Source organism: Eubalaena glacialis, chromosome 19 (assembly GCF_028564815.1).
Source record: "Eubalaena glacialis isolate mEubGla1 chromosome 19, mEubGla1.1.hap2.+ XY, whole genome shotgun sequence".
Lineage (NCBI taxonomy): Eukaryota > Metazoa > Chordata > Mammalia > Artiodactyla > Balaenidae > Eubalaena > Eubalaena glacialis.
Window position 1 is genome coordinate 19,140,704 of NC_083734.1, and position 27,954 is coordinate 19,168,657.

Genomic DNA, 27,954 nt, shown 5'->3' on the forward strand with positions numbered 1-27,954 from the left:
GACCCTGGGAACACGGGCTACATCAGCACAAGTAAGTTCCGGAGCCTCCTGGAGAGCCAAAGCTCCAAGCTGGACCCGCACAAGAGGGAGGTGCTCCTGGCTCTCGCCGACAGCCATGCCGATGGGCAGATCTGCTACCAGGATTTTGTCAACCTGGTGAGCACTCTGGGCCCCTCGCCACTGGGAGAGGCCTATTTGGGGGTGTGACTTAGAGGATCCTTTTGGATAATTAATGGGATCTGTTGGTCTGCAGCATTGAAAAAGTCCAGGCTTCAGCAGGTGAAAGGAAATCACCAAGGACCCAATTTCTCTTTATCTCTCTGTTCTGCTTTCTGCAGTGTCAGCACTACTCAAAAAAGCCCCAGGCAATTCCAGACCCTACCATCGTGGCAGCAAAGTGGCTGCAGCTGTTCCAGCCCTCATGCCCTCAGGCCTCACCAGGGGAGGAGAGGGACTTTTCGAATGGTAGCTCCCACCTGAGGCCTGGGATTTCCTTCCTCCAGTTGGCCTAGATTGGGTCAGTGGGTTGTGCTGATTGAATCAAACCAATCAGTGCCCACCCATGGAGCTGGGAGTGGGGTCATTTCCACAGAAACGAAGGACTGGGAGTGGGAGGCGGGAGGTTATCGTTGGCAGGAGAGGAGCTGGGGAGTGGATGTTGGGAGGATCAGGGCAGACCTTTCGGGAGCAATGGGGCACATGGGTGAAGGCCGGAGCTCATCAGACCTGCTGGCAGCTGTCCTGGGTTGTCGGAGGGGCTGGAGACAGGAGGCCCGTGAATCCTGCCCGGTGGTCTGGTGTCTTGGAGTCAGGACTTCCTCCTCACTGGAGTTACTGCTGTGCTGTTCTGGGGGCTACTATGGCGGGATTGGAGTGGGGTTCAGTGGGGTTAAGCAGGAAGCATCCCACTGTGGGGTGGATGGCACATGAGTAGAAGCTTCATGAACTAGCAGGGTGAACACGAGGCCGGAAGGCTCCACTTGGTTTCCCTATTGGTGAAATGGAAACAGTCGCCTCTCTTCTTGTCACCCATGAAATGACTGGTGTGAAGTCCCCAGGCTCTTGGAATTCAAAAGCATCAGTGATGGAGGAGCCAGGACCTGCCATCGTGCCAGGTTTGCTCTCTGATGTGGATGCATGGGCTTTGGCATTGTTTTAATTGCCTCTTGATTAAGGACCTGCCTTTGCCCAGGGGTTAGCGTGATTGCAGGGAGAAGCTGTAGGGCTTTTAGTAGTGAAGAAACCTGCTATTCAGAGTGGACCCAGGGAGCAGATCTCCTAGAGGGCAGGGGTGCAGAGCTCAGATAAGCAGGGGAGTTGGGGACAGTTGGGATTCATGGGATGGGCCGTGGAGGTGAGCCCCGTGACTGGGAACCCAGCAGTGCCAGCAAAGACCAGGCCACGGAGTTGAGCCTGCATCGGCTTGTCCACAGCCCCAGCGCCAGCGTGTTTGCTGCATGCCCTGCTCAGCCCAGGGCAGAGTGAGGGCATGGCTGGGCCAGGGAGCTGCTTCTCTCCAGCTGGTGGTTCGTGGAGTCGTCTTTGTGAATTCGCAACAGCAGATTACTTGTTACCATCGAGATTTCTCTATTTGAATTCTGAGCTGGAGCAGCCAGTCATAGCCTGGATTCTTGTGAGCAGGGCTGCCCCGGAGGCCAAGACTAAGAAGGGGTTCACGAGGGGGGAAGCTCTGGGCAGGGCAGAGAGCTCAGGGGCCGGAGTCAGGTGGGCCTGGGGCCGGAGTCAGGTGGGCCTGGGTCCTGCTCCAGGCTCTGCCTTTGCCACTGAGTGGCAAAACTGAGCCCCGGTTTTCCCATTTGTAAAATGAAGCCAATGGAGACCCTCTTCAGGGTTGTGGCAAGGATTAAATAAGAAGAAGTGTTTGAAAGTTTTTGTTGCCTCTGATGTTCTTCCACCAGGTTAACTCCTCTGCATCCTTTGTGAGCCCTTTCCCACCCCAACCCAGGCAGAATGAACCAACCTTACCCAGAGCCCCCGCAGTGCTTTGCATAGGCCTGTCTTATAGCACAGACCACATTGCATTACAGCTGAGTGGCCAGGGTTGTCATGTATGGGTGTGCAGGTTGTGGACTACACAAGGATGCCGGGCAGAGAGAGGAATGGGGACTGAAATCCAGCCTGGGCTTTGTTCAGCAAGGCCTGGAATGGGTGCATCCACCTGAAAGGAGAGGCTCCTTTATCTAATGGGCACAAAAGCTCCACATGGGCCAGCATGGGCTCCAGAGTCAGGCAGATCTGGTTTTGAATCCTGACTCTGTGATTTACTAACTGTGGGTACTTGAGAAAATTACTTACGCTCTCCAAGCTCTCATCCCCGTCTTTATAACGTGGGGATAATACCACGCACCAAATAACGAAGGTGACATCCTCTTTTGCTGCCGTTTATGCATCTGTCTCTCCTGTATGCTCCGTGAGGCCGGAGACCATGGCCGCTGCTGTGCCTGGCACAGTTCTAGGCACATCGGGGCACAGGTGAATGGTGAGTGTGTATGTGTGTACACACTGCTTCTCCTATATTTATGCTGAGCTCCTTCCCACCACGGGTCTTGCAGATGTATTGTTTGTGAGTATATGTGTGGTACACGCACGTGTGCATGTACACACCCAGGGACTGGGGGAGAGGATGGCTACAAACTAATTTGATGACATGGTCTTATCTTGGGCTTGTAGTGATCATGGAGCCCCAAGTCCCGTCTGCATTTACAGAACCGCCAAGCCACTAAGAACCAGACCCAAGCTTTGCAGGCATGGAGGGGATAGGAATAGGGCATCGTTGGAAGGGGTTCATCCAGGAAGGCCTGCTGGATGGGGGAGGCTTAAGCCAGATTTTTCAGGTGTGTGCAGAACCCAGGAGAGGGGACGGGGCACTGCAGATGGAGGCTTGTTCCACCTGGCCTGGTCTGAACCCAGATCCTCCCCAGCTCCCTGCCCCCTGACAGGGCTTCAAACCCATTTGCCTTGGTTGGGCTGGCTCACCTCCCCAGCCCTGTCTGGACTCCTGCCTTCAGTTTTAACCTGATGTCCCTGCTGGGCCCACAGTCCCAGGAATATGTTGATAATCCCCACCCAGCAACCACAGAGCAGCCCCTGGGTGGCACTGTGAGCTCTGGGGTTGGGAGAGCTGTGTCTTTAAGACATCTCCCCGTAGGAAGGGTCTAGAGTGTGGTTGTGGAGGGTGGGTGGGAGGTAACAGAGACCTTGGGAGGCTGGAAGTCAGTAGGACCGCTTCTGATCTCTGGGGGTCAGGCTGACCACTGGGTGAGGCAGCCAGGACTCTGCCTGGGGAGGGGCCAGTCCTGGGGCTCCCTGAGTGTCACAGTTCCCTTGGAGGCACTCAGGACTGATGACCTTCCACAAGCACAGCTTTGGGTTCTGGTTCCAGGGACCGAGGATGCTGACCCCTGCTTATCCTTCAGTTCTCATTCATGCCACCTCCTTCAGGAAGCCCTCCCTGACTACCTTGGGACCGGGTTGGACTCTTTCCTGTGTGCTCCTGCAGCAGCCTTCACTCTGAACTGTTACTTATTGCTGGTTACTTATCTGTCTTGAGCACCACTGTATCCCCATGTCTGGCAACACCTCATGCTTAGTAGTTGCTCAGGAAATTGTGATGGATGATGGACAGGTGGGTGGAAGGGAGGTATAGTGGATATGAATACAGGCTCTGGAGCCCTACTGGGTTTGAACTTGATGGATTCCTAAAACTCTCTATGCTTTAGTCTCCTGTCTGGTGGAATGGGGATATTTATGGTCTTTATCTAGCAGGTAGACTAGTTGCATCAATGAGCCAAGCTGTGATGTGCTTAGAACAGCCCCTGACACATAAGAGCTCAGTGAATATTGCTTCTTGTTAACTATTACATTTAACTTCTTGTTAACTATTATTACAGAAGAAAGAGGAAGGTAGAATCAGGCCTGGTTGGTCTAAGGAATGTGCTGGCTGGGAAACGGGATGGGGCTCCCCTGAGACTCCGGTTCTGACCCCCCTCCCCTGCCCTGTTTCCTGTGTAGATGAGCAACAAGCGGTCCAACAGCTTCCGCCAGGCCATCCTGCAGGGCAACCGCAGGCTCTGCAGCAAGGCCCTGCTGGAGGAGAAGGGGCTGAACCTCTCCCAGCGACTGATCCGCCACGTGGCATACGAGACCCTGCCCCGGGAGATTGACCGGAAGTGGTACTACGACAGCTACACCTGCTGCCCACCGCCCTGGTTCATGATCACAGTAACACTGCTGGAGGCAAGGACGAGGGTGGGGAAGGGGCTGCTGGAGGGTGAAGAGGATATCTGAGATCACGAGGGGAAGGGCAAGTCACTGCAAGTCAGGCCCTGTTACAGGGCACGCAAGTGTTGTTATAACCCCTGGACCATAGAGAGATTACAAAGATCATTACTTTAAGCAATATGCCCTGCAGCAAAATCCCCATGTGACCACCTCCACCAAAACCAACAGCAGCAAAAACAATGTCAGTAGTTCATTGATTCGGGGGATTTAGCCAGGCTAACTCATTAAGGCACCTTCTTTTAGTTCCTCCTGGGGTGAGTAACGTGGACGAGTCATGTGCTCCCCTGGGACACCTGTAAAGTAGGAACAACCAGACCTGCCCTCCTTCTCCCACAGGACTCCCCTATTTAGAGCCAGAGAACGGCAGGTGGTGCTTTGTGAACGCAAAAGCATTGCACAAATACATATGGGAGGGAGTGTTTATGAACAGGTAGATGTGGGCTTCACGTATTTTGCAAGAACATTCTCCCCTTAGGAAATCATCCATACCTATTGTTATTCTAAAAGTCTCATGCTTATGCAGCAGAATCCAAAGTGCCACCTTCTGAATCAGCGCTCCTGTATGAGGAACTCTGAATGCTTTCAGCTCTTCAGCCCAAGAACCAGCGGGCCCCCCAACCCCAGATCTTGAACGAACCGATGCTTGGCTTCCCTTGGGCGTTTTATAATCTCCATCATTTCTCTTCCAGAACCAGGGGCCTACTTACCGCCCCTGCATATGTTCTTGTAAAGTTCCTGCCGAATCAAACTGCAGGATCATTATGCTTCATGGCGTCCCTCTTCTTTTTTTCTAAATCATAATATCTGGACTGCAGGCTACAGCTCCTCTGTTGTCCTGGCTTCATCCAAGTACATGTGGAAGTTGTGATTTTTCTGAGATATTCTTGGACTTGTTCTCCAAGCACTTACTGTGTTGGTCTATTTATTAACTTCCATTTGGGGACCAATAATAACAAGCTGTCTTGGAAGCTGTATTTGCTCCCAGGCCACCTGTACCCACGGTGTTAGGTAGACAGAACGGCTCCCAGAGAGCCCCGGGAATCCAGCTGCTGGGAGGCCTGAGCCATTCCCAGGCTCAGCCCAGGAGGGCTTAGCCACACGCTAATTACAGCTGCCTTCCCTCGGTGCATGCCTGCTCCTCACGTACTTTATCATTTTTAAACCTCACGATCACCGTGGAAGTGTAAGAATTAGTATCCCCGTTTCCAAATGGGGAAACTGAGGACCAGTAAATTAAAATAATTTGCCCAAGGTCATCCAGAGGAGCCAGATCTTGTGTCCAGATTGGTTTCAGATTTTCAGAAACCTCAGCTGTGTAATCTCGAGCCACCAATCTAGAAGAAACTGGAAAATGATGAAATAACTGTTTCAGAGTCCTTATACTAAAGCCCAAGGTTTTTGTTTTACATACAGTTCTAGTAACCTGGTTTTCTGAGTCCGTAACAGAGTGAACATGGTGGGAAGCTACTAGAAGGGGCCCCCTACCAACCAACAATAGGAAGAAAGAACCTTGTTGTAGTACCTGGTCAACAGCGTGCTGACACCCAGGCATTGCGGACACCCAGGCATTGCGGGAGAGGACAAAAGAAAATGTAAAAGCAAACCTGAGTCGTAAAGAAACACAAGAAACACAAGAATTTGGGACCATTTAGTATAGGAGCAAAACCCCTATCAATTACTGGAGAAGGCATCACTCCTATAGCCCAGATCAATACCTGAGACATCCTTAAAATTAAGAACCTAGGGCCTTGAATTATGCATTCTAGAAAGAGTTCCAGGGGACTTCCCTGGTGGCGTGCTCCCAGTGAAGGGGGTCTGGGTTTTATCCCTGGTCAGGGAACTAGATCCCACATACATGCCGCAACTAAGAGTTCACATGCCACAGCTAAGGAGCTGGCGAGCCGCAACTAAGGAGCCGACCTGCTGCAACTAAGACCCAGCGCAACCAAATAAATAAATAATATTTAAAGAAAGAAAAAGAGTTCCAGGAAAAATAGTTCAAATAAATACTCTTTTAGGGCTTAAACAAGTACACATCAGTCATCTTTAAAATTAACTTATGTGGGACTTACCGGTGGTCCAGTGGTTAAGACTCCACGCTTCCACTGCAGGGGGCACAGGTTCAATCCCTGGTCGGGGAAGTTCCGCATGACACACAGTGCAGCCAAAAAAAAAGAAAAAAGAACAAGTATGTGAGGTGTTGGTGAGAATTCAAAGAAATTGAAACCCTTGTGTACTGTTGGTGGGAATGTAAAATGGTACAGCCACTGTGGGAAACAGTATGGCAGTTCCTCAAAAAAATTAAACAGAATTACATGGTCCAGCAGTTCCACTTCTGGGTGTATACCCAAAAGAATTGAAAACAGGGATTCAAAGAGATATTTGTACACCCATGTTCATAGCAGCATTGTTCACAATAGCTAAAAGGTGGAAGCAACCCAAGTGTCCATTGACAGATGAATGGATAAACAAAATGTGGTAGATACATACAGAGGATTATTAGGGAGGAAATTCTGACATGTGTTACAGCACGGCTATACCTTGATGACATTATGCTGAGTGAAATAAACCAATCACAAAAGACAAATACTGTATGATTCCACTTATATGCAGTCCCTGGAGTAGTCAAATTCATAGAAACAGAAAGCAGAATGGTGATTGCCGGGGGCTGGGAGGCAGGGAATGGGAATTAATGTTTAATGGGTATAGAGTTTCTTTCAGTTTTACGAGATGAAAAGAATCCTGTAAATGGATGTTGGTGATGGTTGCACTTTATGAATGTATTTAATACCACTGAACCGTACACTTAAAATGGATAAGATGGTAAATTTTACCTTATGTGTATTTTACCACAGTTGTTTTTTTTTTTTAAATCAACTTATGTGGAATTGCCTCAGCCCCCAAGTGGGTATGTGAGTTATTATCGGAATTAAAGTTTAAAATCCTACAAACCCTTCCTGCTTAACACTGAGGAAATGTGGGCAGAGACCATGAGACCATTTTGTGAACATTTAACACAAAATAATCGAACAGAAGTGGGGTAAGAGATGGTGCAGAGCTAGCTTGGCTCTGGTCGTAAGGATGTCCCTCCTTCTCTGAGAAGGAAAGATGATGACTTCCATAGGGATTCCAAATGTCAGCACAAGAGGGGTTCCTGGGCAGTTTCACACCTAGTAACAGGCTCTCTTCATTCTGTGCTCTCATCCAGGTTGCCTTTTTCCTCTATAATGGGGTGTCGCTGGACCAATTTGTGCTGCAGGTAACCCATCCACGATACCTGAAGAACTCATTGGTTTACCATCCACAGCTCCGAGCACAGGCTTGGCGTTACCTGACGTACATCTTCATGCATGCGGGGTGAGTACACTCTATCAAGAGTCCCTGTGGGAAAATAACTGGTCCAGAGAGCCTGGATTGAAATATATTTTTTATTTTTATCTACCTGGACACAGGATTTGAGGTGGCTTCTTGAAACTTATCTAATACCAAACTGTATGAGTAAATTATTAAGAGTGTATGGGAGGGGCTTCCCTGGTGGCACAGTGGTTGGGAATCCGCCTGCCGATGCAGGGGACACAGGTTTGAGCCCTAGTCCGGGAAGATCCCACATGCCGCGGAGCAACTAAGCCCTCGCGCCACAACTACTGAGGCTGCGCTCTAGAGCCTGCGAGCCACAACTCCTGAGCCCGTGTGCCACAACTACTGAATCCCGCGTGCCTAGAGCCCGTGCTCCTCAACCAGAGAAGCCACCGCAATGAGAAGCATGTGCACCGCAACGAAGAGCAGCCCCCGCTCGCTGCAACTAGAGAAAGCCTGTGTGCAGCAACGGAGACCCAAGGCAGCCAAAACTAAATAAATAAAATAAATAAATTTATTTTTAAAAAAGTGTATGGGAAAGGGAAAATAGAGAGAGAAAAATGCTAAAAAGCCAGCAGAGAGCTTTTTAGCCTATACACAGCATGTGATGCTATGTACTTGCTGTAAGTGGGTTATAAATTTATTCTGAACTTCCTAGTGGCCAAAGCAAAGAGGGAAATGTGGTCAGCCACCAGGTTCATTGTCCATAAACCATGTGTGTGAGTGCCCCATAAGTGAAATAAAGGACACATTTATTGAAAGGAGGTCTCGCAATATGGTGGCATGAGTCTTCTTGAGGAACTCTGGCAATACTTAAAGTTTCTGTTTGTAGAGCCATGTGGCCTCTTTTGGGGCCTGGAGTGCAATCAATTCTCACTGGTACCTCCTACCCCATGATAAGGACCAGGCGACCACCCAGGTCCAAGTCCCTTGAAGAGCGCGGTCTTGGCTGGAGACTGTTTTTACATAGTAGAAGCATGGAGTTGGGAAATCAGAGTCCCCAGACACCAGACCTCTGCGGTGTCTTCTACAGACTCTTCTAGAGAAGTAAAGGAAAAGCCTGGAAAAGCCCTGTGGGTGCCTGTCCCTGGGGTTGCCAATGGGAAGAGGATTATCCCGGCCCCCATGGCTCTTTCCTTGGCAGAAAGACCCACAGTGGCCAAGAGGAAGCTCCACTATGAGCCTCCCTTCCTGCTGAGCCTCTAAAGGGGGCACAAGAGCCACCCCCTAACTGGCTGCACGAGCTGGGAAGGGTGCTTTGGCGTGAGGAGACTTCTGGATGGTTGTTGATGGATGTCTCCACTCTGAGCCTGCGGGGATGGATGCCTTGCCTGCTGTGTCCCAGCTTCAACTTCACAGGCTGAGGAGCAGGGTCGGGGAGGCACTTCATGCTTCAGTCTCCTCATGAGCCAAGATGTGGACACAACAGGAACTGGAGGATAACTTTGATATACTGAGCTCTAACAGATATCTTTCATGCTTGCACTTGTTTGGAAAACATCTTTCTCTTTAAATATCAGTAGGTCTTACAAATACAGTAGCAAGCCAGAGCGACTGAGTAGCCTGGATAATGGACCAGGTCCTGCACATCAGAGACCAGGGCCGTGGTCCCAGCCTGACCACTAACCAGCTGTGTGACTTTAAGTCAGTCAGTGCCCCTCTCTGAGCCTCAGCTTCTCTTGTGTCAACTGATGGAGTTGTTGGATCTTGACCGTTGTTAGCCCCTCATTGGCAAGTGCAGACACTGCCAGCCACCACCCAGCCCTGTACCTGTGTTCCTGTCCCAGCTGGCAGCGAGGGTGGAAGGAACACTCCAAAATGGTCTATCTGCATTGTAATTCCTTCCCCTCCACCCCCCAGACTGTGAGCTCCTCAAAGGCAGCTATAGGGTCTTTTTTTTTTTTAATTTAATTTTGGCCACGCAGCGCGGCTTGTGGGATCACAGTTCCCCAACCAGGGATTGAACCTGGGCTACAGCAATGAAAGCACTGAATCCTAACCACTAGACCACCAGGGAACTCCCAGCTATAGGGTCTTGTTCACTACTGGATCCCCAGCATATTGGCATGCTGAATGAATGGTTGGTGAACGTGATCTCTCTGTACAGGATAGAACACCTGGGACTGAACGTGGTGCTGCAGCTCCTGGTGGGGGTACCCCTGGAGATGGTGCACGGAGCAACCCGCATTGCGCTTGTCTATGTGGCTGGTGTCGTGGCAGGTAGGCAGGTGGGCCCCGTGTCCCCAGGGGTGAATCTCCCCAGGGCGGCTAGGAGACCCCATGAGGTCAAGCAAGCCCCAACTTCCAGAGGACCCTCACCATCCAGGCTCCTGACTACTAGGGTTGTCCTCCAGGCAAATCTCCCCACTTCCCTGGGGAGACTGGAAAGGGAACTGCCACCCAGAGAGGGAGGCATGTGATGACAAAGGAGGGGAGAGCACAGGATTTGGAACAGGCAGACTGACCGGAGTTTCAGTCTTTACACTGCCGTGTTGCAGCTGTGCGAACTTGGGGACATGACTTACCTTCTCTTGGCCCTGTTAAGCTTTAAGGGGGAACTGATGAGATCTGCCTGCCAGGCGTGAGGAGGGCGGAGTGAGGTGAAGGATGAAATAAACTGTGCAAGGGAGGTGAGATCCCTGTGGGGACATCCAAGGAGTGGGTGGAGCCAGGTACCTCCCCTGGCCAGGGCAGCACCTGTACCCTAAGGGGGATCTTGCCTCTGCCTGGGCTGGCCCTTGATTGACTCACTGCTGGCCGGAGAGAGTCTGGCCTAGGAGGTAGTGAGCACTCGTGCCAGCTGGAGGAGTCTGGGGCCCTGGCTGACTCAGCCCACGTGGCAGGTGATGATAGTGTTCATTGTGGCCTTGAGGATAGTGGCCAGCCCCCTATCCCCCTCCCCAGTGGCAGGGGAGGTAGACTGGGATGAGGCGGGGAGAGCAGAGCAGATTTCTGCAGGAAAAGTCTGCACCAACTGGGCTTCTGAACAGAGGAATCTCCCTCGTGATGTTTCCAACTTTATCGCCGGCTTTTTTCTTTACAAGGTTTGCCGCCTCAGCTCTTCCCCCCTGACAGCTGTGCCCAGGGGAGCTTTGTGTGTACGTTTAAGTAAGATCTTAATCCTTTCTGAGTGGCATTGAAGTTGTCATCAGGAGAGCAGGGCAGCGTCAGCCTTGTAAACAGTGGGCAGGCAGGGACCCTGGAAGTAAGTGGAATGACTTCAGGAATCAAAGAGGGAAGGGTCCCACCACACCCCCCATCCCGTGAGAGGCTGGTCTGCTAGTTCGTGAACCCTCAGCCTGGGAGATTGGCCCAGCGCTGTCTCCTTCACTCCTGTGCTGAGGTTAAAAACTTGGCCACCTTGGACAGCACTCACACCAGCTTCTCCCAGAATCCAGCACCTTCTGCATCCTTGAAAAAAGGTCTGATGAGCATCTCTGTGTGCCAGACTTACTTAGCCACCGACACACCCCTGAGTGTCGACATCTGGGGATTTAGAGCCACATTTTCCATACCTACATACTCAGAGACCCAGATGGTTAATGGCGAGGAACAGGAAAGATGCTTGTTAACACTTGCAGTTGGTAGTTAATTAGATGGGAGTGCCAGTAACCTAGAAGGCAGACATAGATTCAAGATGACTCAGGCCTCGCCCAAACCAGATGACACTCAGCGGGAAGACAGTGCAGGTATCACTTCCCAGTGATGCCACTGCAGAAGGAGATGGTGTAAAGGCAGACGGGGGCTTTCCAACTAAACCTGAGGGTGTGGGGCTGTATTGCAAAGCAAATGACATGCACTGTTCTATCTGAGTCATTGATTCAGAGCAGAGGGCATTCTGGTCACCGCATATCAAATCACTGATCTCCAGGATTGAGTTGACTGACCTGCCTGTACCCCTTCCTCCCTCTCTGCTCTGTGTGCATCCCTCCTCAGAGAAGGCGGGCCCGTTCAGACAGCCAGACCCTGACCAGATAGCCAATAGTTATCAGGTGCTTGTCCTGTGCAGGCTGTATTTAATCCCCACGACAACTCCATGAGGCAGGAACTGTTACTCTCCATCTGTTACAGATACAGAAACCGAGACTTAGGGAAGCTAAGTGACTTGCCTAAGAAGATACAGTCATAAGTGGTGGAGCTGGGCTCTAATCCAGGCTATCTGACCCCAAAGGCTGTGCTCTAACACTATCATAGTGTTATGAGAATTAAAAGGCAGGCCTTATCCTTTATGCACATAATTTGTCAGAAACCAAGGGAGGTCTTAATAGACATTGACCCCTGCTCTCTAATTCCTGCCCAATGAAAATATTCCAAATCCAAGGCCATCGCATTTTGTAACAATAATAACTAACCTCTGCTGAGCGTGTCTAGTAGTCCAGGTATGTGATAAATGGTTCACACGTATGTTATCCGCTCTTCTCATCACAATATTCCTATGAGGTAGGTGCCGACACCCCCTTTTTATAGGCAGTTCAAACAGGTAAAATCACTCTATTTGCTCAGCCAAGAAGCCCTAGAACTGGAGTGGAAACCCTTCCTCCGCCCGGTGCTTCTAGCCAATGCTTGAAGCCAACGTGCATCTCACTTCCGGCTAATGATTACAGGGCTGAGTTTAAATACTTTAAGATCCAGTCTCTTCGCTGCTCTGCCGAGCTCTATGATAGATTATATAGATCAGAAACGATGGTTGCATCCCCAGAGCCTAGCACAGGGTTTGGTACACAATAAGCAACAAATATTTGTAAACTAAGTGAAAGAGTACATACATAAATAAAGTTGTACTGCTTAAAGGTAGATGTTCTGCCAATTTTTATTTGGATTTGTTTGGAGTTTTTTTTTAACGGCTAAGGGAGATGCTGGAGAACACCTGCTTTAAATTTTCCAGGCTAAAATTATCGCAGCTGTGCATTATGGCAAAGTCACCAATTCATCCCCATGCTGGCATGGACCCAGGGTTTTGGGGGAAAATTCATAGCCCGACTAGCACTGGTCCTTTGGTTTGCTGCTGTGTACAGGTGTGGCGTGTCACTCCGGCTCGCCTTTCTCTCCCCGTCCTCTGCCCCCATGACCTCCAGGAGTTCACACTGGCCTTTATTGAACTGTGATCCATTCGGTTCATCAGGAATCCTGCCTGGTCCTGGCTTTCTGTCCCGGGATGACCTGTCTTACTTTATGGATATGTATACATGCCCACATTTGTACTTGACCTCTCCTAGTCCCTATAGCCCAGGGCTAATCTGCAGTCACTTAAGGAAAGTCTTTCTACCACAGATGGAGGGCAGGTGGATCCAGACTGTCACCTTCCAGATTCTAGAACAAGGATCTGAACCTCAGACCCTGGATCTTAGGCCAAGACTTGGATTATTGTATTTCTGATCTGGAAGGAACCCTTGAGATGCCCTCCAGTGGGTGGCAAACTTTACTCCCCAGGTCCCACCCCCATTCAGCCAGAGCAGCTCTCTGCACCATGGGGTAGGGGTGTGAGTCAGGTTTCTTTGAAAAGAATATCTCACTGCTCAAAAGTTGGAAAGCCTTAGAGTAACCTCCTCATTTCACAGATGTGAAAACTGAAGCCCAAAGAATTCAGGAGCTGTGCCCAGGGTCACACAAGTAGGCAGTCACGCCCCCATCCCATAATCCTGCCACAATCCAGACTGACCTCTGGTCCTGGGGTCAGGACTCTCATCCATCGTTAGGGTGAGGGAAAGGTCAGTGCACGGAAGCTGGACCCTGGGGGCTTCCCTGCCGCCTCCCTGTCCTGGTGGATCCCACAGGGGAGGCCGAGGGAGCAGAATCTGGCCTGGTTTGTGGGGACTCACGTGGAGGAAAGAGGCCAGCCCCAAGGAGGCTGGGGCTTCCTCTGTCCAGACGGTAATTAATGGGCAGCCAGCCCTGTGCAGCCCTGCAATGCAGCCTTTGCAGCGAGCCCTGCCACCAGGGAGAGTGAGAGCATGGGAATCCTTTGTCATGCAGATCCCGCTGCCTGCCCGTTGGCCACCCTGGGATTTTTTTTTTTTTTTCTTTTTCCTGTTATATAGGGCTGACCCCATGGCTAGGCAGTTAAAGAAAAAAAAGAAAGTTATCTGACAATAGATCAATACCTAATTAAAGCCAGAGGGAAAGCATGAAAGGGGAGAAGAAAGATTTATAGTTGCCCTGGGAGGGGAGAAGGACTTGGGTGTCCTTAGTTCATGACGGTTTGTATTTTCCTGAGAGATGACATTCTCCTTGAGACTAAGAATCTGTTGCGGGGATCTCTTCCTCCAAGGATCTCAGTGAGCCAAGAAGCCTTGAGAGTGGTCTGGGGGTGGCGGCAAGCCAGGGAGAAGGCACATGACGTTGCAGGGGCCTCTCCACGCCCAGGGTGTCAGGCACGCTGATTCCCGGGCCGGGCCTTGCCTCTTCCTAGTAGTGAACCCTCCACCCCTGTAGGGCCTGCAGAATTTGGCCTTCTGCCTGTCCCTCTTCTCTCCACCCAGGCAGCAGCTAATTGGCTCCTGAGCCTGCGGGCATTTTCCAGTGGTAATTTCTGCACACTCACCCAGGCCAGCCACCTCTCATCCTCTGAGCCCTGGGTTCTAACTCCCGGTTATTTTTAGTTTCCTGTGTCCTTCCCTGAAAGCCAAAGCATTGATCACACTTAAATGAGACCAGAACAATACATTTCCCATCTTCTTCTCTGCCCAGCTTCCCTCCCAGGATGAAAGTTTGTCATCCCCCAGACCAAGAGTCTCTACCATTCCTTTCCCCCAGAGGGTATGACATCATCTTTCTCTCTTCCCTGGGACTTCTCAAGGACGTTTTTCCTCCAAAGAAGCCCCGCTCTGGAGATCCTGTTGGCCTGTTGTAATTTCACTCGGTTGGAGGTGATGCTAGGCAGGTTTTTGGATGCTGTTGAGAAAGAGGGAGGGTAGAGGGTGGAGGTTGACCTCTGACCCAGTTTAGGGAGTGGCTGCTAGAGAGGCCGAGAGCACACGGGCTTTGTGTCAGGCAGACCTGGACTCGTATCCTGGCTCCAGCCCTTCCTACCAGGTGACTCTGGGCTCAGCTTCCTCATCTCTGCAGTGAGGCTACTAGTGCCTGCCTCAAAGGGTGGGCTTGAGGGTCAAAGGGAAGGATGTCTGTAAAATGCTTGGCCGGTGTCTGACACACAGTGCCCCATAAGGGGTGGCTATTTCTGCAAGAACTACTGCTACTATTTTTGTCGTTGCTCAGAACCCTGAGATAGCACAAGGGGAGGCTGGATTGCCAGGCAGACGATCTGGGTGGCAGAGTTCTACTTTGGGCAAGTCACTTCTCTCCTTGAGACTTTGCTTCCCAGCTGTAAAAGGAGAAGTTTGAACCAAATGGTTCTTTCAGCCATAAATGAATCTTCTAGGAAGCTCCGAGGTGACATGGGATCAAGGGAGGAAGAGAGCGAGCCTCTTGCTCTGGGGTCTCAGCCCCGAGGCTGCAGCATCCGAGGGCCTGGGACTGGGGTGGGGAGCCGACTCCAGCATCCTTGAGTTCTCCGTCTCTCTCTGTACCAGGGTCCTTGGCGGTGTCTGTGGCTGACATGACCGCACCAGTGGTGGGTTCCTCTGGAGGGGTGTATGCGCTTGTCTCTGCCCATCTGGCCAACATCGTGATGGTGAGCACCCCCTGTCCCAGCAGCCCTCTCTTGGCCTCCCCTCTGCTGTCACTGGGCCTGGCGTTGATCTGCTGGAGCTGGGTTTTAGATCCTCTTCCACGCTCCAGCCCGGGCTTGGCAAGCACCAGGTGGCCTTGGCCAGTAGCTGAGTTCAAGGACACTCCTCACCCTCTGCCGGGACACTTCCAGTGGGGCCCTTACATATATGATTCATATTTTCTCCAGCCATGGCTTTGCCCATCTTTCTATTCCAACTCTTTGCTACTCAGTGAGTTTAAAAAGTTTAAATCCTTGACCACTAGCATGCGTCGTAATTGTAACTTGTTGTTTGTCATTGGTTGTTAAAAGTAAGGGGATCTTAGGGACTTCCCTGGTGGCGCAGTGGTTAAGAATCCGCCTGCCAATGCAGGGGACATGGGTTTGAGCCCGGGTCCGGGAAGATCCCACATGCCTCAGAGCAACTAAGCCCGTGCGCCATAACTACTGAGGCTGCGCTCTAAAGCCCGTGAGCCACAACTACTGAGCCTGCATGCCACAACTACTGAAGCCCGCGCGCCGAGAGCCCATGCTCCACAACAAGAGAAGCCATAGCAATGAGAAGCCCGCGCACCGCAACGAAGAGTAGCCCCCACTCACCACAACTAGAGAAAGCACACGTGCAGCAACAAAGACCCAACGCAGCCAAAAATTAAAAAAAAAAAAAAAAAGTAAAGGGATCTTAGAGATGATCTCATCAAAAGTCCCAAACAGGAAAGAAGGCTCTGAGAGGTTAAGTGATTTGTCCAAAGCCACAATCAAATTTGCGGCAAAATGGGGACTTGAACCCACATCTCCTGGCAATCATTCTAGTGTCGCTCTCCTCCACCAGCCCCTCAAAGCGACTGGACGCCGTCATTCCGTTTCTCATGCTCTTCCTTGCCTTTTCCTGAAAGGCAATCTAGTGTAACTAGCTAAGAGCAGGAGCTGTTATTCCGCATAGATCTGAATCCCAGCTACCCACTTCCTAAAGAGTGACCTTGGGCAAATGACTTTACAGCTTTGTGCCTCAGTGTCTACATCTGTGAAATGGGATGAGATGGGATCAATGACATAAAGTGAAAATAACCACTCAGTATAAGTGTGAACTTAATTCCTGACTCCCCACAGAAGAGGCGGGGGTAGACTCAGAATAGAGACAGGATCTTCAAGGCAAGCAATTGGAAGCCATCTGATAGTCTCAGAGGAGGCCAAGACGGCTTCCTTGTTTTAGAAGCAGTCTGAAGTTTGGAGGCTGAAAGAGGAGTCACTGGCAGTGCTTGGCTCACCCTGTCTGATGCCCCCAATGGCCCAGGAGCCTCCAGGCAGAGCCCAGATCTTACTCATCTTTTCCCCAGTGCCTGGAATAGGGCTGGACACATGGCAGAGGGTGCCCACTAAACTGGGGGGAAGGAGGGAGGGAAGGGCCGGAGGGAGGGAAGGAGGGCACGAGGGACTGTCAGGAAAGGTGTAGCTTCTCTTTGGAGTCTTCTTGCTCTCAGCTCTCTCCTCCATCACTGTCTTCACCCATATGGCAGATGTGTGAACGCTCAGTGACAGCAGTTTATGGAATTCTTGGAAACACGAGTCTTAACCACTGGACCTCCAGGGAAGTCCCACCCCCATTTCTTCATTATTATTGCCACTCTCACCTGGCCTGCTCCTCAGCACCATCCCCTTTCTTTGCACCAAAGTCCCCTTTGTACACTGAGAGAGAAAGAGAGCTACAGCAGGGGTGGGTGTGTGTGTGACAGTGTGTTTACACATGGGGTGCTTGGCTCGGTCTGCTAAACACCTGGGAGCCCAGGGCCGCCTCACATGGCCCTTTAAATGGGTCATTCCGTATCAGTGCCACAGCTTTCCCCAGACAAAGCTTTTCCTCTGAATTCTGCCTCTGCCACTCCCCCCTCCCCCTGCCCCAATTCCTTTCTGCAGGGGGAGGAAAGGCCACCCTCCCCTTCCCCTTCCCCCCAACATGCATCTGTGTATGAAGGGGATGAGCCAGCCCAAGTAAGAAAGAAGAGGCAAACAGGACTCATACCGATGACCTTTTCCACCCCTTCCCACCGCCTGGGAAGCAGCCCTGATGCCCCAGAAGTTCCTGTGGTGAGGGCAGACCACCTGGAGGACCCAGGACTGAGGGCTGGGGCATGGGGTTGAGGAGGGGGGTGTGAGAGCAGTTTTCTTCCTGTTTATGTTTCTTTCTGCAAGTAGCCTGTGGCTGTGCAGATAAGCTGTCCCACCCAAGAGCCCAGCCGTCTTCCAGAAGGACGTGGCTTTCCCTGACCAACGGGGAGCTTTGGGGGCCCCTGGAGTGTGACATAAGGTAGCCTTTCCCTTAGAAAGTTGTGTGGTGCTTATTGGACAGTGAAAAACACTCATTTCCTCCTTAGAAGGTGAGTTTCCTTTCATCAAGAGGCTGCCTTTACCCAAGCTAGCTCAGTGCCCAGCAATTCAGAGATACATTAGGACACACCATATGAAATTGCCATTTCTATGGGTCAGAAGCATTTAAGCATTGGCGATTTCATGTGGTTCAACCTAATAGATAGACTATCGATTTTTTTTTTTTCCAGAATGTTAGCAAATGTATGGGGAGAGTTCTTTTTTATTTTAATTTTTATTTTATATTGGAGTATAGTTGATTTACAGTGTTTTGTTAGTTTCAGGAGTACAGCAGGGACTTCCCTGGCTGTCCAGTGGTTAAGACTCTGCACTTCCACTGCAGGGGCCAGGGGTTCGATCCCTGGTTGGGAAACTAAGATCCCACATTCCACTCGGCCAAAAAAAAAAAAGAGTACAGCAAAGTGACTTAGTTATACATATACATATATCTATTCTTTTTCAGATTCTTTTTCCATATAGGTTATTACAAAATATTGAGTAGAGTTCCCTGTGCTATACAGTAGGTCCTTGTTATCTATTTTATATATAGTAGTGTGTATATGTTTAGACTATTGATTTTCAATTCCAAAATGAAGACTTGTCTGTGTGTCCCAGTAAAGCACCTCATCAGAACAAAAAGGAGAAAGAACATGCACTTGACATCCAGGAAATCTGGATTTGAGGACTGCTATCACCATTTTAATAGCTGTGAGTTCCTTAACTTCTCAGGGACTCTTCTCTCATCTGTAATCCCTTCTTCACAAGGTAGTTGTGAGAAAGACATGAAAAAAATGGATGTGAAAATGTTTTTCATGTGACACATCACCAGACAGCTGGGAGACCCTGTATGTATATGTGTGTATTTCTATATATTTTTATGCATATAATTCTTTATCTTTATAAATTCCACCTGATGTCTGTACAGAGAATAATCTAAAAATGTGTCCTTTATGCTTCAGATACATAACAGAAAAATGTTGAACACTTCTGTTCTCAGGACTCTATTTAAGTGAGAGATTCTGCCTTAAATGAAAGTATGTCTTATTTTTCATAAAAAACACTCTGAGTTTCAAAATGCTTGTTTACATCAAGGGAATAAATCTAGAAAATATTTCAGCAAATGATCTGGATGGCATTAAAGACCTGTAATCAAGACTTCTTATTTTAAATTCTAGCAGTATAAAGACACACATAATTGAATAATTTATTAATTCCTTTTGCTGGGGCCCATAGGGCAGAGTTTCATTTTTATTTATTTATTTTTAATTTAAAAAAATTTATTTATTATATTTTATTATTTATTTTTGGCTGCATTGGGTCTTTGTTGCTATGCGTGGGCTTTCTCTAGTTGCGGCGAGCGGGGGCTACTCTTCGTTGCGGTGCACAGGCTTCTCATTGAGGTGGCTTCTCTTGTTGCAGAGCACAGGCTCTAGGCTCGCGGGCTTCAGTAGCTGCGGCACACGGGCTCAGTAGTTGTGGCTCGCGGACTCTAAAGTGCAGGCTCAGTAGTTGTGGCTCACGGGCTTATAGTTGCTCCATGTGGGATCTTCCCGGACCAGGGCTCGAACCCGTGTCCCCTGCATTGGCAGGCAGATTCTTAACCACTGTGCCACCAGGGTAGCCCTCATTTTTAAATATACAAGATATTTTCTTTAACTTTGCCTCATATGATAGATGTTTTTCTAAAACATTTGAGATCTAAATTTTCGCAAATGGAACCATACTGTCAAAGCACAAGGAAAGATTGTTGTCAAAAAGTCACAGAAGATTTCTGTTATAAGGTTCATTTTATTAAGTAAAAATCCTTCTGTAGGATTTTTACTTAATAAAATGTAATTTTATCTGTGTCATGCTTTCTTTTTTATCTGTGTCACGCTTTCCTTGTTTCCTGTGTTGGGTTTTCTTGAAGTGATTTGACAAGAAATTGTTTCCACTGGGGTTACGTAAAGCTGTCTTGGAACAGAACCTCTCGCCTGGGTTTCAGCCTCTGAGCTCTTGACTGGTTGGGTGAGCAAGATGCCGAGGGGACGTGTTACTGCCTTGTTTGCCGTTGGTGAGTTACCATCTCACCCTGTGAGGCTCTGGTAGAGAATGAAATTAAAGGACCTGAAAAAAGTTTATATTCCCCAGGGCCCTGCAGGCTTTTCAACATTTATAGCAGCAGCAGTGCTGGCTCTGTGTGAGATTTTTTTCCTTCTCTCCTGTTGTTTCACTGTGCTTATTTTATTGGAGGGAATAATGGGGAGGAGGGGGGGGAGCTGAGGCAGCTGGTGGAAAGGAGTGACTTTCTAGTTTAACCCCTCAGCTGCCGGGAGGCTGCTCATTTACTGATGATGGCTCAGCTCTGGGGGCAGCCAGCATGGACAGACAGAATGTGACCCTGCCTTGGAAGTGTGGGCGGACAGAGCCCTGGACTGGGAACCCTGTCAAGCTCGACATTAACTCACTGTGACCTTGCAGTTGCCCTCCTGGACCCTCAAGTGCAGATCAGAGGGGGGTGACTGGATCAGCTTGGCAAACTGCAGTGCCTTCCAGGGCTGGGCAGGTATGGGAGATGAAGCTGGCCCTGGGAGCCATGTTGCAAAACTGGAGCTCCCCGGCCTCCTCCTAGGTCACTGAGAGTCTGAAGCTTCTTTTTAAAGAATTTTGTTTATTTTTATACAATTTTTAAAGGTTACTTTCCATTTACAGTTATAACAAAATATTGGCTATATTATACAATACATCCTTGAGCCTGTCTTACCCCCTAATAGTTTGTACCTTCCACTCCCCCATCCCTATATTTCCTCTCCCCCCTCACTGGTAACCACTCATTTGTTCTCTGTGTTATATTCACTAGTTTGTTGAATTTTTTAGATTCCACATGTAAGTGATATCATACAGTATTTGTCTTTCTCTGTCTGACTTAGCAGAGATTCTGAAGTTTTAAAGCCGCTCTGCAGGGCAAACTCACCATCTTTGCCCCAGGTCCAGATACTATCAGGCACTTAGATGACTCTTACCACACGCCAGACAGTGTTCTTCTTTACACATATTAATTCATTTCACCTTCGCAACAAACCATGAGGTGGGTAATGAGTTAGGTACTGTTGTTATCTCAGATTTACAAATGAGGACCCTAGAAAAAAGGAATTCTGAGCCACCCCACCAGTGGTCTTGTCAGACCAAAAATGCAGACAGTGCTTTTTTAGACAGATCCCAGATAGGGCCCAGAGGGGCCTGGACCTCAGCTGAAGGAGAGAGCGGCCAATACATTCTAGACTTACTCTGCCCGATACTATCACTCAGAACACAGTGAAAGAGACTTCAGGTAAAATATTCAGAGGGTTGTTATGAGGAAAAGGGATCTTAGAAGTGTTCCATATCCATATGAATCGCCATCTGTCCACAGAACTCTTTCTATTTTGCAAAACAAAAACTCTATACCCATTTAACAACTTCCATTCCTCCCTCCCCCAGCTCCTGGAAACCCCTATTCTACTTTCTGTCTCCATGAATTTGACGACCTCTGTAGTCTGTACCTCGTATAAGTGGAATCAAACACTATTTGTCTTTTTGTGCGTGGCTTATTTCACTTAGCGTAATGTCTTCAAGGTTCATTTAAGTTGTAGCATGTGTCTTAATTTCCTTCCTTTTGAAGGCTGAGTACTATTCCATTGTGTGGATATACCACCTTCTGTTTCTCTATTCATCCATCCATGGACGCTTGGCTGGCTTCCACTTTTTTGGCTGTTGTGAATAACACTGCCGTGAACATGGGTGTCACATTTAAGGGAGAATGACGACCCATGGGTGGACCTCACAGGGAGACAAAGCCTGGCCGGACAATAGCAGGAAGAACTTTTCAGTGATTGGAGCCCCTTCACGGGGCTGCTTCAGGAGGTGGTGAGTTCCCGGTCACAGGGGCTGGAGGGCCATTTTGTCAGCTTCTTGGCAGGGGTGTCCCTTTGGGTGGAGATGGCTCATCAGGTGACTCCCAAGGACCCTCCCATCCTTGGGCTTCATCTTGGAGAGGAGCTGAGGGTCCACCGACCTTCGGCCAAATGAACTAGCTTGGATTAGGTGGCCAGATTCGGTGGAGGGCACCAACTCCCGTTTTTGTTGCCTGTCTGCCAGCGAGGGTCCTCTGTGGGCAGACGCCAGCAGGTGACAGCGTTGTCCTGCCGTCTGCTCCTTAGCACAGAACGTGTCAGCAAGCAGAGATTAGACTTCTTCACCTAAAGTGGGGCCGTGTGTCACTCACCTCGCCTTTTGTGAGGTTCAGGTCATTGAGGAATAATAGGGAATAATAGGGAGGCAAAGGGCAAGAAGCCGAATGTGGCAGGATTTCTCTGTCTTTTTGGCAGCTTCCCGGCCTCCTGCTTGGTCCACTGAAGCTTCTGTAGACATTATTGTACATGCCAGCGTTCAGGGCCTCTGTCAAGTTTCACGCATGGGTCCCCCAATGTCAAAGGAGTTCAAGACATGCCCCTGAGCTGGGCCTGGGCCAGGCAGCAGAAGCAGGGGAGGTGGGTGGGAGGGAACAGAAGCCCCGGCTGTCCCCACTTGCCTCCTTCCCTAGGACTGATGTGTTCCAGGGAGATTCCAGGCTCGTTTCTGCTTCTGGGTAAATGGAATCGAGCTTTGAAAGCGCTGCAGGAGTGCCCCTCAAAGGAGCCCTGTGGCGCAGTCTTTTGTAAATTGAACAGTCCTTTTGTAAGGTGAGTAATTGTGCTCTGATTATCTGCTTTGGAGGTTCAGAGTGTTCAGAGATTCTCAGGGGAAAGAGGGATTTGTTTGAAGGCCATCTGGCCCACCCCGTTTCCAATGCCTGATTCTCTTGAGCATCCCCTCTGAGTGATGCGAAGCCCCCATTTGAACCCCTCAATGATGGGAAACTCACCATCCCATGGATCACTCCATCTTTGGACAGCTCAGCTTATTAGAAATGAAAGCTTATCCTGAGCTTAAAAAAAATCTCTGATGTTTTCATCCGTTGAGTCTTCCGCTTACAGGTTACACTGAATATGCCCTTTCCTTGCGTTGACTCACTTGATACTTGACGGCAATGAACTTGACCCTTGAGTTGTCTCCTCATTCATTCCTCAGATGGAGGATTTTGAGTTCTTTTATCATCCTGATGGCTCTGCTTTAACTTGGCTTGCTTTGCTGTCCTGCATCCCTTTGCAACCGTGGGACCCAGCAGTTGAGGCAACCGTCAGACATCTGTGTGAGGGAAACAAGGACTGTCGTCTCCCAGGATCTAGATTCTCTTCCTCTGTTCGTGCAGCTTGAGAGCTTTTATGACACTAATAAACTTACCGTTGCCTGAAATCTCAAAGCCATGCTGGTGTGATCTGGGACAAAGCCACGACCGGCTCATTCAGGATTTAATGGAGATGATTTTTTTAAATGTCAGGTTTTCCTAAGCGGGTTACCTCTGCAGAGGAGTGGTCTGATCTGGAACTAATGGAGCTCTCTCTCCTTTTTCCCTAGAACTGGTCAGGCATGAAGTGTCAATTCAAGCTGCTTCGGATGGCTGTGGCCTTGATCTGTAGTAAGTTCTGATGGAGCAGGCTGGGGGAGGGGAGCCCTGTCCTGGACCTGGGGGGGGATGTGGAGATGACACAGTCCCTGCCCTTCTGGGACTTGTGGTCAAAAAGAAAAGGGAGACGTGTCCACAATGTGCAACAAAGTGGGGATGTTACGAGAGGGTCTGGCCTACGATGCTGCTCCCTAACCTTTCTTCAACTTTTCACTGATGTATAATCTGCAAACAGAAAAGGGCATGCAGGATAAGTGTCCAGCTCAATGGTCAGATCAAGAAGAACAACCTTTTTTGGCTTTTATTTCTTTTTATTTCAAAAAAATTTCTGGTTTTAGTATTTTTATTTAAAAAAATGTTTTTCCTTCCAGCTTTATTGAGGCATAATTGACATACAGCCCTGTGTAAGTTTCAGGTGTACAGCATGATGATTTGACTTACATACATCATGAAATGATTAGCACAGTCAGTTTAGTGAACATCTGTCATCTCATACAGGTAAAGAATTAAAGAAATTGAAAGAAATATTTTTTCCTTGTGAGAAAAATAACTTCTTAACCTTTTGGGTCATGGAGTTGATCCTTTGAGATCTCCTGTTGGAAGCTCAGGATTCCTTTCCAGAAAAGTGCCTGTATGCACGCGCGCGCGCACACACACACGTACACACACTCTAAAACTTGCAGTTCAGCAGGTTCAGAAACTGTAGCTAATCCACGAACCCCCGTGAACAGGTGCTGTGGGGACTTTAGTTGGGAGAAGTCAGTCTACCTGCAGAGTCTACCTGCATTTTGAGTGTGAGAGACAGGCAGGTATTTGCCAGATAGACAGGACGCAAGAGGACACTTCAGGTGCAGCAGGAACAAAGACACGGGTGGGTGAAGGGTCATGGCTGGCAAGTCAGTTAACAAAACTGCCCCAGGAGGTTCAGGACCGTGTGTGATTGTATAAGAGGTCATCGGAGTCGGATCATGGAGGGATTTAAATGCAAAGAGAAAAATTGGGCTTCATTCTGAATGTACTGGGAGGCCACTGGAGGCCTTTAAACAAGAGAGATACTGACAGTTTAGAGTTTGCAGTCACTCATCAGGCTGCAGGATGAAGAGGATCTTGAGTGAGCGGGATGAGACCAGAGGCCAAGAGGCTCATTCTGAGATAGGAAAAGATGAGTCTGAACAGAGGAGAGAAGAGGGACGCACAGACTCTCATTCAGTCCCCAGAACATGGCTATGAAGAGTGGATTATTGTCAGGCTTAATTTACAGGCTCAGAGCGTGAAGTTCCTTGCCTGGGGTCACCCGCCTTAGAGGTGGTAGTGCCAGTATTCAGAGCCAGCCTGTGTTATCTCTAATGCCCCACACTTTAGCCAGGCTGGGCTGGAGCTCCTGGACTGTCTGTGCCTGGGTCAGCTACCTGCTGTGTGGGGAAGAGGAAGACTAAGCCAGGACAAAGGAGCAGGGGCCTGGGTGGGCTCCACTTCAATCCACTTTTACATCCCTTGTACCCCTGGCGTTCAGGGCCCTCTGGTCTCCGTTTCCTGGATGGGGTTGGAGGATCTCTAATCCCAGAGAGGAACTTCCAGCCCTAAAACTCACAGAATCTTTGAGCTGGGGCCATGGTGGGCCGTGGGGGGCAGTGGGCTGGGAGCAGGTGGGGAGCTTAGCCTCCTGTTTGCTCAGACTGAGTTTGTCTGTTTGCAAGGAAAGGAACAGAATGATAAGTCTTGCTGTTGAGAAGAATCCAACTCCAAGCACCATAAAAACTAAAATGTGATTTTGGAGCTGGAACCAATGCCATTCAAACCTCGTTTGCGGACCGCAGGGCCTGTGAAGCAAAGGCAGGAAGATGCCCCAGGGCCTGGGGAGGCATGTGGGAGGGCACAGTGGGCGTCCCTCGCTGCTCCTTTTCCGCCATCTATTGGCCACCCCTGGAGTTGCAGGGTCCAGGCCAGGAGGCTGAGCAATTCCCCTGGGGAAGGATCATCCCTGTAGGTGCTGGCATCTCTGGGACGTTAGAGAGGAGAGAGGTGCCCTGGTTAATTAACTGGTAACGAATAAGTAGAAAATTCCCCTCAAAGGCTTTAGTCTGTCAAATGGGGATAAGAATCCCCACACTTGGTGTTTTTTGGGTGGTAGGTAATGAAATGGCACAATTTCCCAGCACTTATCCTTTCAAGAGAGTACATACATCCCCATTGGACTGGCCAACCCAAGAAGTTCATGCAAGAACGATGGATTGGAGAGCGGGATGGGGGCGTTTTAGAATCCATTAAGATTAAATTCCAGCACTTTGTTGGGATTGTTTATTTCCATCCCTTCCTTCCAACCACAAAAGCACTGGTTCTGAGGGTTCTTTAAGGGTTTTGGACTAGTACATGAAGACACTTTATAAAATGTAAAGGGCTAGCATGTACTGCGGTTGTTATTAATGTCCCGGCAGTGCAGCCTGGTACCTAGAGGCTGAGACTTTATACAGATGGGGAAACTGAACCTCCAGGACTCACGCCTGCAGGGGTGCAAGGGCCTTTGGGCTTCTGCACAGAGCTATCCCCTCTGCCTGGAACGCTCTTCTTAGGGTCGTCTCTTGATATTCAGATGTCAGTCCTTTAGGAAGCTCTGGCCTGATTCCCCAAACTAAAGAATTCCCCCTCCTTAAATGTGGCCTTGATTTTAAATCACCTATTTTTTTCCCCATAGAATTTCTTTTACTGAAATTATCTTATGTATATAACTATATGCTGGTCCATCTCCAGACCCTGTAAGCTCTAGGAGGACAGAGGTTTGTGTGTTGTCTTCACGATTATATTTCCAGGGCACAGAGCAAACAGTGCTTGGCCTGATGGGTAGTGAATGAATTCATGGGTGGCTGCCTGAGTGGGTGGCTGGATGAATGGACGGACTGCAAGGCCTCCCGCTCAGCCCCCGCCCCGTGGCCCTCCTGTGACTTCTCTGTGCTTCCTCCCCTTGCAGTGAGTATGGAGTTTGGGCGGGCCGTGTGGCTGCGATTCCACCCATCAGCCTATCCCCCGTGCCCTCACCCGAGCTTCGTGGCGCACTTGGGTGGCGTGGCTGTAGGCATCACCCTGGGCGTGGTGATTCTGAGGAACTACGAGCAAAGGCTGCAGGACCAGTCGCTGTGGTGGATTTTTGGGGCCATGTACACCGTCTTTGTGCTGTTCGCTGTCTTCTGGAACATCTTTGCCTACAGCCTGCTGGACTTAAAGCTGCCGCCGCCCCCCTAAGGGCCTGGAGGACCTTGGTCCGGGGAGGGGAGGGAGAAGCAGCGTCGGCAAGGAGCAGCCGTATTCTTTTTCTCATCACCAGCTCAGTGAGGCCAGGGAGGAGAGGACAAGAGACGCTGGGCCGCTGTAATATTTGTGTTCCGATTTGAACAGAGTGGAGGCATTTTTCCGAAAGGCACCTGTTGGAGGATTTGGATGTGGCTTCTGTAGTTTTTCTAGATTGTTCTGAAAACCTCGGGCCAGGGTGAAGGCCTGGGGTGAGGTGAGAGTGGCCGTCCCCTTGGGCTGGGCGTGTCCCGTGTGTACAGGGGTCTCCTCCCTTGTCATAGACTGGGCACCAGCCTTCTCACTCATCGCCACCCTGAGAGACCTAAGCGTGTAAGGACGGCCTGAGTCTGTAGTAGCCAGGCAGGCCCTTGTCCAGCCCCGAGGTCACTGTGGACCAGGAAGTGTTCCCTCCATAGCTGTTGGGTCTGGAGCTCTGGAGTGGAAGGGGGCCTGGTGGTGGAGGACGTGTTGACTTTGGTCTGGGGGGGCCCAGGGTGCCCTCCCATGCATGTTAGTGGGTGCTGGGATGTGGCCTCTAGTGCCTGGGGTGGGCAGAGGAGGGCGATTCTGTAGCTCCAGGCCCCACCTTTGCCCTGCAGGTACCCAGCGAGAGGAACCCAAGCGGGAGGGAATAAACTTCGTTCCAAGTTACCCCGCGGAAGGGTATCAACTTTGGGCATCTCCTGGGTGCTGACATCTCACACCAGTGCCCCAGCATCCATGCCCTTATGTTCAGGGCCTTTTCCTCCCCTACCACTGCCCTGACCCCGCAATGTGCCTGTCCTTTGTTTATAGAGCCAGTGTTCTGATACGTGCGTGCATGCGTGAGTGTGTGTGTGTGTGTGTGTGTGTGGTTTGGTGGGCGGATGCACGTGGGATGGGAAAGACAATGTGAGGCCAGTTGGAGGCTGCAGAGGAGGCTGCGAGGGGCAGAGGGGGTTGGGGCAGGAGTTTGCATGAGAGGAAGGAGGGTGCTGAGAGATGGGAAAAAGCTTGCCCCCTTCTTTCTTGCCTTTCTCAGAGAGGCTACTGGGCTTTCTTGCCTTTCTCAGAGAGGCTCCCAGTAGCCTCTCTGAGAATCACTGACCGTGGGAGACTTGCCGTGGTGGAGGGAGTCCTCGGGCCTTTCCAGGGACCCTCAGGACGCTGAGGTTTTCCTCGCCTTTGCCAAGTTCTGCTCTGATTCCCATCTAGAATAGACTCCCTATCTGAAAAGATTCTGTTGTATCTCCCTTAGGAGCTTTGGGGGCACAGGAGAGGCTGGAGCAGGAATGTTGAGGCCAAGTGCCCTTTTGAGTTGAAGGCACAGGAGGCTACAGTAAAAGGAACTCGATTCAGATGGAAAACTGCTCCTGGAGAAGAGCTGTAGGGTGCTCGGGTGAGTGTCAGAGGTGAGGGCAGCCTGTAGACTCAGATGCTCAGAGCTGGGAGGGATGATCAAATCCATCCCCCCACC

General features: G+C 49.9%; 1 protein-coding gene across 1 annotated transcript; it reads left to right on the top strand.

The window, feature by feature from the left end:
* Window positions 1-26,450, top strand: RHBDL3 (rhomboid like 3). Its single transcript, XM_061175717.1, has 7 exons — window positions 1-156; window positions 4,033-4,257; window positions 7,511-7,659; window positions 9,767-9,879; window positions 15,189-15,289; window positions 23,165-23,225; window positions 26,179-26,450. Exons 2-7 carry the CDS (start codon window positions 4,033-4,035, stop codon window positions 26,448-26,450), a joined length of 921 nt encoding a protein of 306 aa, XP_061031700.1. The 5' UTR covers window positions 1-156.
* The last annotated feature ends 1,504 nt before the right edge of the window (window positions 26,451-27,954 follow it).